The sequence below is a fragment of the Grammomys surdaster genome, unplaced genomic scaffold (genome assembly GCF_004785775.1).
Source record: "Grammomys surdaster isolate TR1022 unplaced genomic scaffold, NIH_TR_1.0 125167, whole genome shotgun sequence".
NCBI classification, from domain to species: Eukaryota; Metazoa; Chordata; class Mammalia; order Rodentia; family Muridae; genus Grammomys; species Grammomys surdaster.
In genome coordinates, this window is record NW_021620060.1 from 7,766 (window position 1) to 17,278 (window position 9,513).

Genomic DNA, 9,513 nt, shown 5'->3' on the forward strand with positions numbered 1-9,513 from the left:
GGGTCTACATGTAATCGTGGGACTGATATGTGACAATTTACACAATACTGCTGGGCACCTGGCCTCCAGGGTCTATATGGAATTGACCTCAATGTATAACCCTTTCAAAGATCCTACCTCATGTCACACCCTTAGACTTTCCCATGAGGCTACAGAGAAAGCAAGAGTGAAGACTAGACCTCTAGTAAAATCAATTCTTGTATTTGTTTGTTGAGGGGACTGGGTCTTATTATATAGCCTTGGCTGATCCGAAACTTTTTTATAGACATCATGCTACCTCAAACTTGCAACGACAATCCTCCTGCCTCTACCTCCTGAGTGTTGGGATTACAGTTGTGCATCACTAAACCTGGTGGGTTTTTTGGTTTATTTATTTGTTTGCTTGAGATGGGCCTTGAGATTGCCTCATGGCACCCGCTCCAGCCCCCCAACGCCTACCTCTTAAGACCTAAGAGAATAGGTAGCACCATGTCTAGTTGGATATGGTTAAACATTTTTTAAATGACTAAACTCATTAAAATTTAACTCATCAAGAATTAAACAGATAAATAAAACATCATGGTGCATGTCTATAATCTCAACATTCAAGAGACTGAGGCAGAACTGCTACCATAAATTTGAGGCCATCTTGAGTGAGCAGCAGGCCAGTTAGGGCTATATAGCCGGAACATGCTTCAAAACAAACAAACGAACAAACAAACAAAAAGATAAAGTAAAAATTAAGTACAGTGTCATTAGAAGGCTACCTAGTAAGAAACAGACCTAATATTTAATATAGCAATTACTAACTATCCTTTCTGATTACCTAATTTTATACCTAATATCATCATAGATACTGTAGCAAGTTTGAGTGAGTGAGCTGCAGTTCATATACCTTGTAAGCAATATCCAGCAGTTGGGATGAAGCCAACAAAGTCAGAATATGGCCAGTGCCTCCTAAATCAATGCATCAATGCGTCCTGGTGGAATTGGCTAAAGAGTAGCTTTGAGAAAGATGACTCTGGAGAGCAGCATTTGAAAGGGTGGGGGAAGGGCACACCAAAAAGAGCATAGGAGGAAGTAAATGAGAATAATTAGAAATGGGGACACAGGGAACCAAGAAGGACTGCCATGGGGAACTGCAGAAGAGACAGGTTAAAGAAATGTGGGGGAGAGGGATCTGGTAAAAATAGAGACCAGCCCAACTAAAGAAGTATCCAGCATTGTGCTTTGTTTTGTATCCTATATGGAGTCTGCGACAATATAGGGAGGGCCTAAGGAAAACCCCTGAAGGAGACATGCTCATTTTATGACCCCAGCTGTGTGTTGCTCTTTTCTCTGCTCCAACTTCCTGCCAACACCCTGCTTCCTTTGACCAGTTACAATCCATCCTGCAGGAAGCAGCCCAGGAGTAACTTCTTTGTGTGTCCCCTTTACATATGCACACTCTAGAACTGGTTCCTGTTTCTTTCTCAAACATGTACAACCATGTCTCTCTCATTTCAGTATATGCTTGGTGTCTGGTTCAAAAGAGGCAGTAGGAAAAGTGGCAGGGAGGAACAGAGGAAGAGAGAGACATGAGATTTGAAAATACTGTCCCCCCCCAGGAGACTTTAGGCATGAAGGATGGGTCTTTATAGTTGTCTTAAGGAGAGACTAGGACATGCAGAAAGCAAGTATTGATGCCCAAGATAAGACAAGTATAAAGTCTTAAGATGCCTGTCACTTCATATAAGGAGTATTTAAACACCAACAGAAGCAGAAGGATAATACTAAGATTAACCAGGCTTTCTGCATGAGTTTCTTTGTCTTATATAAGCCTCGTGAAATTTTTATGAACCCAAGAATATAGGTACACTGTTCCCCCAATTTTCAGATTGAGAAATCAAGGCACAAAGAAACTAAACAGGTTGCCAAACCCAAGAATCTTGGTATCAGTGCTAGAACTGTGACAACCAGCTCTTGTTGAATTCACTTTATCACACTTTATCACAAAGGCACTTATGGAGCTGGTGTCTAAGCCAGTGTTGCACCAAAACCTCAGTTCTTTTTCTTGGTTGTAATAAAGCTAATTTTCTTTTCATCCAAGACTGTCTGATTCCATGCCAGGTCTCTAATGCATGGTACTATGAGGATGTTTACATATGAAGGACCACCCACTGACCCATTTCCCTGAACAAGTTGCATTTTTTTTCCCTTTTCAAGAACAGACATCCATGAGGCTTTTTACTGACTCAGAACAAAAGCAGCACAGTGGTTTAAGTGGTCTGTATGGTAAGCACCCAGCAAGTCTTCTGCAGAGAAAACTCCTTCTGCACTAGACAGAAAGAGCATCGTGAAGCATTAGCAGACACAGTTCCTCAGAAAGCTGGTCTTCAAGGGTGAGGTGTGTTTGCTCTAGCTTTCCCTGCTGAGGCAGGTGTAGAGGTTCTCTTTAATCCCATCATTTTGTGTAACTTAGATGCTACTTATTGGCTTTTCCTTCCTTCTCTCATCTGTCAGAGCACATGGCTTACTCTTTCATTCACAGAATAGAAAGAAGACCCTGGCTTGTCTTGGAAGAGATCTAAGACGATTACCTCTCTCAAGTGGCTCCTCTTCAGTTTGTCACATGATTTTTTAAAGATAGTATTGTAATTTCAATATGGGGAAGAAGGTATGTGTGCATATGAACGTAGGTGCCCCAGACTTTATAAGAGGATAAAGGAGTCAGAGTGACAGGTGTTGTAAGATCTCCACTGTGGATGAGGAACCAAACTCAGGTCCCCAGAGCAAGAGAAATGCATGCATGCTCTTAGTCATGGAACCAGCTCTCCAGCCCTGTGAATCTTGCCCTGCCTACCCTGTGAAAAAGTCACCCAACTAAATGACTAGGAAGGTGGTTTGAGGGGGTTGGATTTTCCCACATACACACGCAAAACTGTAAAATGACTGCCCTTGGAATAAAGGGAACTCTCACAAGTATTAAAAATATAACATCACCAATGGAGTCGATGTGCTGCCCAGCTCTCCAGCAATGTAAAAGATTCTCAAATGAACCAAACATAAATAAACACAACCTCAGTTTGGGGTGTGCTTTGTTGCTTTGCAAATGTGGTCAGTTAGATCTGTAAACACGTGTGCAGTGGTCCATAGAGACCAGAGGAAGGCATCAGATCCCTTGGAACTGGAGTTACAGGGTTTTCTGGGCTGCTGGATGTAGGCGCTGGGAACAGAACCCAGCTCTTCCTCAAGAGCAGTTAGAATGTGTAGCCACAAAGCCACCCCCTCCATCTTCACCATCCTGTCATTGTAACAGTGAGTAGAGCCAGCAGTTCCTTTAATGAGCAGCTGAAGAGTGGAAGTAGCCAATTCTTAAGGAAGGAGAGTGGCTATGGACCATTTCTCAACCTTTCAGAGGTTAGAAACAGGGGGAGGCTAAGATCCAGGAAAGGTGCTTGTGTCAAAGACATGAGCTGTGGAATCCAAAGAAAACATTCCCTTAACTGAGAGAAGGTTAGAGCGCCCTCATGTGTTCCTACACAGAAGGTTCTTTTCATGTCTTTACAAGATTTTTAAAAACTTTCATCTCTTCCTTCCTTGGGGTGAGGGACAGACACTTAGCAATAGGGGTAAGCCAAGATGTGTCATCAGAAGTAAGTAAGCAACATATAGCACCCCTTCTCAAGACCTGAATCTCTGTTCTATGTAGCCATTTGCAAACTTTGCCAATTCTGAAGCCACAACAAAGCCAGTCTCAGCCTCAGTTTCTTCATCTATAATAAGCACATGTAACTGCTGCCTTCAGGATTGTGGCAAAGATCAAATGATATAAGCAAAATGCCCAAGTCTGCCACTGGTAGGAAGAACTCTAGAAACTAAAACAGTTATTTACAGACCAGCACCTGTGCTAGGAACCAACGACAGGTTAGTGACAAAGCCTGAGGTTCAAGCACTGGGGAGGTAAGGTCTTTCTATTCTCAAATAAAAATCTTCAACAAGAACTATGGTTAAGAGCAAGAGATGCTATTGTGTCCAAATAAGATTTTTTTTTAAGGTAAGTTACTCCTTCCAACAGGGAGATGTAAGTGAGGCTGGCCATGCACCCTTTCCATAAATAGTGGCTTCTGGAGGCTGTATCTACCTAATCTGTGGCACTAAAACAATCATAAAGACTCTGAAGGGGTGGCTGTGTGTCTTAGTGGTAGAGCTTACCACATATTCCAAGACCCTGAGTTTCGTATCACCTCAAAAAGAAAAGTGAATAGGAAAATAAAAAGGGCTGTTATGAAATATTTCAAAACTCAATCCAATTTCTGTCATTGATTAGTCCCTAAAGTTCTTTGAAAAATCTCTAGTGATTAAGGAATGGGCTAACCATATTAAAATCAGTAAAATCACAATGAAAAGAATAGTTGAGTGGGTCTGTCCTTTTACTTTATTTTTCAGTCCATAGCATAAGCTTTCTCTATTACAGCATTCATCAGAATTGCAATAAATGAAGTTTTTTTTTCCCAAATGAACTTTCAAACGTTCCCTCCTCTGCCAGTAATCCTCACAACTCTCCTTTTCATATGTGTGGATGGGAGATAGTACTATTTATGATACAAGGAGACCTGACCTTTAAATGCTAACACAAGCGCAGAGTCTGCCCATCCCTCTGTATCTACTTCCTGCCTATCAGAGAATTAAGGGAAGTGGATCAATAAATTGTGGGATGGGGAGGGAGTTAGAGGAACACATCAGTAGTGACTCTATGGCCTGGCTTCCATGGTCTAAATTCTTACTCTGGGTAGCATCGTCACAGGGAGGTATGTTTAGAAACTTGTTCTGTGAGAACAGGTACAAAGCTTCTGGTAAACTTCACCCCTCACTCCAGTGGCTTGTCCACCATTTCTGGTAATGTGCTGCCTTTCAATACAGCAAAGGCAGTCCATGAATGAGGCTGAGGCAGTTATTATTTATAGGAAGTTCCTCATCAGCTATATCTGTGGTTGTGGGACCTCTCTGGTCCTAGACCACAAAAGCCTGATGTATCTGCGCTACCTCAGTATTCTTCAGGGCGGTAAGAAGCTTCAGATGGACCTTCTCTGTGGTCAGAAATCTGTTTTCAGCTGCTATAATGATATCCCCTGCCACATACTTGGGAAAGTTAACCAAACAACACATTTTCATGGTGTATTCATTTCAATAATATTAGTCAAATGCTGGGTCTCACAGTTGCCTGTAAGTCGCCATTTTGTCTTTGTAACTTTATGACGCATATTACATTTGTTCTTAGAATGCCTCTCCAATCTATATAAGCTAATTATGATGTTTCATACTGCTAGTTTTTATGTAAGTAAGGTTTTAATTCTGGCATGCCAAAAAGAAAACTTTATGAGTCTTCAAAGAGGCCATCTTGATCATAGGATCTTTCTTCCTGCACTTAACCACCTGTGTCTCTCCTTTGTGTGACACCTCATTCTCCCTAACATAGATCTGCAGCTGCCTGAGGACTCTGGTTCAAACACAATCAGCCTAGAGGTACAGTCCCACACAGTGTAGCGTCTGATAGACAGGGACCTCCAGAGTCAGACTGAAACCCATGTGTGCTTTCAGACAAACTAAAGATCAGCCACCATTCACGTCATCACTTCCAAAACACTCTTCCTTGTGTTAGAAATGGAGGAGTGGAACTGTACCAAATCTCTGAAATGTACTGACTAGCTACACCCCAATGCTGAGCAGGAGGGAACACGTTTTTAACACTTCAACTTTAATAACTTTGAGTTTTGGAGGCGTTTCTTAAGAACCATAGGCCACTGAGCACTTTGAGATAATGTATGTGACGACCCGAGTCCCATCTTACCTCTTGCAGCTCTGGGGTTCAGACTCACAACCTTGTGCACCTTAGTAGGTGCTTTTCCACTGAGCCCCGCTTAGATTTTACAAAGTGGTTCTTACGAATAAACCAGACTAGCCTCAAATCTAAAACCCTCTTCCCTAAGCCTCCTGGATGCTGCAATCACAGACATGTTCCACCACTCCCTCTGTTGAGATTTCTTTAATTCTATATGAACACTCTCTTTTAGTCTCTGTAAACAGATTTAAAAATCAAGCATGAACTCCAAGCAACCGGGCCATCAACCCTGAAACTTGGTATTAGAACATCTGTCTAAGCCTTCCATTTAGGGGCTATCTTCTATCTCTTCTTTAAGAAATGGGAGTGAATCAGTTGTCATTCTTTGGCTTTGACCCCATTGGTTTGTCTCTGCACAGTGAGCACTGCTTTGTATCCTGCTGTTTCCACAGAGCATCATCAAACCCTGCTTTGCCTTTATTGCTACCCAGATTCACTGACCATCAATGTTATGTCACTAACGTAACTTAACTAAGAGAAAGTATAAGCAAGGGTTTTGCTTTTCCATGTTTGGGCATTTTTAATATTTTCTTAATTTTGTTGGTTTGGGACAGGATAAGTTCCCTGTGGCTTGAATCTTTTTAATTTTCTCAGTACATATAATTTGTATATTCTATATTAATTTAGAAAAAAGCATGATATCCAGTGTGATTTTATGCACCACCATGTCCAGGAGAAAGTTGGCTGTCATCCAAAGTGATTATAATTGATGCTGAGCTTCATATGTAATAAAAAATATATCACTTAAACTTGACATGCTTAGTCTTTACAACAAACACATTAGTAACACTAATGTGTTACTAATGTCATTCCCATTTCACAGATGAGGAAACTAAGGTCCAGTATTTCTGTCACATGGCAAGTAAGCAATAGATCTAGGATTATGAACTCAGGCAGCATGGTATCAGATCTTGTACTCTTAGCCATGTGGAAACTCTCCATTTCACTCAGCATTATGGCTGTTTTCCAAATCAGTCTTATTATCCATCACTTGTAAAAATGTCCTAAAATGATATTTTTGAAAATTGCTAGTTTGGGTCCTTTGGGGTTGAATAGACATAGAAATGAGTGACTTATTCCTGGGAAAGATGTTTGGGAGTACTTGAAAGAACATTGGAGATGAGAGAGTTGAATAGTCCTCTAGTATTGTTCTGGGACAGAAGATGGGAACAAACTTTTCTCTGTAGGGTCATCTGATGGATGATGGGTAAGAAAGGGTTTCTGAAGCAGGTAAGGGACATGCTCATGAGGAATAAGGTTGTCAAAGTGCCATCCAGACAAGCCAGGGACTCAGTGTAGCATAGCATTCCTCAGCATTTTGCTCACAATAATTTTCCCACAATGAGTCTTTTTAAACATTTCTGCACTGCTATTAATAAATACATTTTAATAGTACAGATCTGGAGAGCTGGCTCAGTGGTTAAGGGCTTATACTGCTCTTGCAGAGGACCAGAGTTCAATTCCTAGCACCTATGATGGGCAGCTCACAACTTCCTGTAACTCCAGCTCCAGGGAAGCCAATGATGCCCTGGTGTTGTGGTCTCCCTGAACGGTGCCCACATATGTTACACACTCACCACACAAACAAATAAAAGGGAGTTCTTTTTTGAAATTAAAAAAAATAAAATCACTGTATATCTGTTTGTGTGCCAGGTGTATAGCTGTGTTTAGATATAGAGTAGGAGGTTTTAGTGTGAAGGTCCTCATCCCCTCTAAAAACCAGCTTTCTGGTTGCCTCTAGGGACCATTCCCAAGAACAATGAAGAAATCAGGCCAGGGAAGGAAGGACCAGTGAGTCACCTGGAGGAGCTGTTGAGCTTCAGAGTTGAAGGACCCCAAAGACAGAGCTGTACCTACAGGGAGGTGGGGACAGAAAATTTTCTAAGTATTTGGGTTCAAGTACTCCTTGATGTGGGGTCACCATCTCTATCTCCCTGGTTGTGATCCAGGTGTGATGAAGAAATTCACTATCCTCATAGTTTTCAGTTTCCTCTTCCTCCATTCCTGTTTCTGTGGCTATGAGGAATGTCATTTTATTCTGTAATGTCACTGTAGTATAGTGTTATGTACCATGACTATGTTGTCTGAATTCTTCTTGTGTTACTTAGGAGCTAGGTCCCTAGGGAATTTGCTTTAAATTCTTCTTAAGTGAGCTCAGAGAATGGCTAACACTCCAATTTGTGAAATCTGGGTAATGACAGTGTGGTAATAACTAAAAACCAGGTAAAAAACTAACACCTGCTGGGTTCTCACTTGAGCTATCAAATTCCCAAGAAACAATCAGAAGATGCACCCATGTGGGTCAATTTGTGTTCCAGAAAAAGAACAAACAGAGTGTTCCTGGAACTCACAAGACCATCTTGTTTTCTTTTGTTCCTGGCCTCTTACATGATCCTGTCCAGCAATGCTGTCCAAGAGGGAGTAGCCATAACTCTGAACCAAGACACTACTAACCTTCCCCCACCCCAGTCTCTCTTCCCCTGTGACTCAGCTGCCCTGGTGTCTTTGTCCCGAACTGTAACATAGCTGAGTGCACATCCAAAAGCCTCTAATTAACCCGAGGCAACCTATCCAGTCACCCCTAGAAGGCACACCAGGGAAAGCAAGGCCTCCTGAAATCTTCTTCTCCACTAAGAAGCTGTACCTATTCAATTGGTCAAAGGGGGATTTGTGGGTCAGTGAGCTGTCCCTAGATACTTGAAAGGCTAGCCAACATAGTAGTACTTCAAATATTGAAAGCATTCTTGGAGCAAATTGAAGAGGCCATGCCTACCAGCTGAAGATATAAAGCAAGATTAAGCTTACATTTGTGACAGTTGGTGCCAGACCTAAAATTTCAGCAGAATCATTTGGGGGGGGGGTGTTGTGGGGGGGAGATAGAGTTTCAACTCCCATGTCAAAGAGATCCTATCTTGGTGTATTTGAGGTGGGATCCTGGCACTGGTTACCCCCAAGATTCTGATGTTTGTCCAAAACTGAGAATCACTACGTCCCATTATAAAAGTATTGTTCCATACATTGTTCCAGGGTTCTGCATACATAAAGAGGAAAACAAAGGTAAGTAGCTGTTGATGGTATGAGAAACAGGAGGAAACAAATATAAACAATAACTATGAAAATAACAACATTGCTAACAACTAAGTTTCTAGTACTTGAAGAAAAAGTTCCTCACCTTTTAAAAATGTCTTATTTAATGTTATTTGGGTATATGTCTGTGACCATGCATGAGTATGTACACTGTGTGTTGAGAAGTTGTTGGATCCCTTGAAACTTGAGTTACAGGTGGTTGTGAGGCACCATATCGGTGTTACGAACTGAACTCTTGATTGTCTGCAAGAACAGAAAATGCTTTTACTGATGAGTCTTCTCTCCAGCCCCGCCCTCACCTTTCCAAGGGCTATAATTAGTCCTGGGAGTAATAGACCATGAAGGAGGGACTCAAATGTTCAAATTTCTTGTTATTCATTATGTAGTCTAGGTGGCCTGAAACTCATGGCAACCATCCTGCCTCTGCCTCTCTGCCTCTCTGCCTCTCTGCCTCTCTGCCTCTCTGCCTCTCTGCCTCTCTCTCTGCCTCTCTGCCTCTCTCTCTGCCTCTCTGCCTCTCTCTCTGCCTCTCTGCCTCTCTGCCTCTCTCTCTGCCTCTCAGCCTC

General features: G+C 41.9%; 1 protein-coding gene across 1 annotated transcript in view; it reads left to right on the plus strand.

The window, feature by feature from the left end:
• Positions 1 to 2,623: 2,623 nt before the first annotated feature.
• Plcxd2 (phosphatidylinositol specific phospholipase C X domain containing 2) overlaps positions 2,624 to 9,513 on the plus strand; it is a 29,127-nt gene continuing 22,237 nt past the window's right edge. Inside the window, exons 1-3 of the mRNA XM_028785234.1 lie at positions 2,624 to 2,635; positions 4,882 to 5,023; positions 6,684 to 6,722. Of these exons, the coding sequence (XP_028641067.1) occupies positions 2,624 to 2,635; positions 4,882 to 5,023; positions 6,684 to 6,722 (193 nt within the window). The remainder of the gene's footprint in view (positions 2,636 to 4,881; positions 5,024 to 6,683; positions 6,723 to 9,513) is intronic.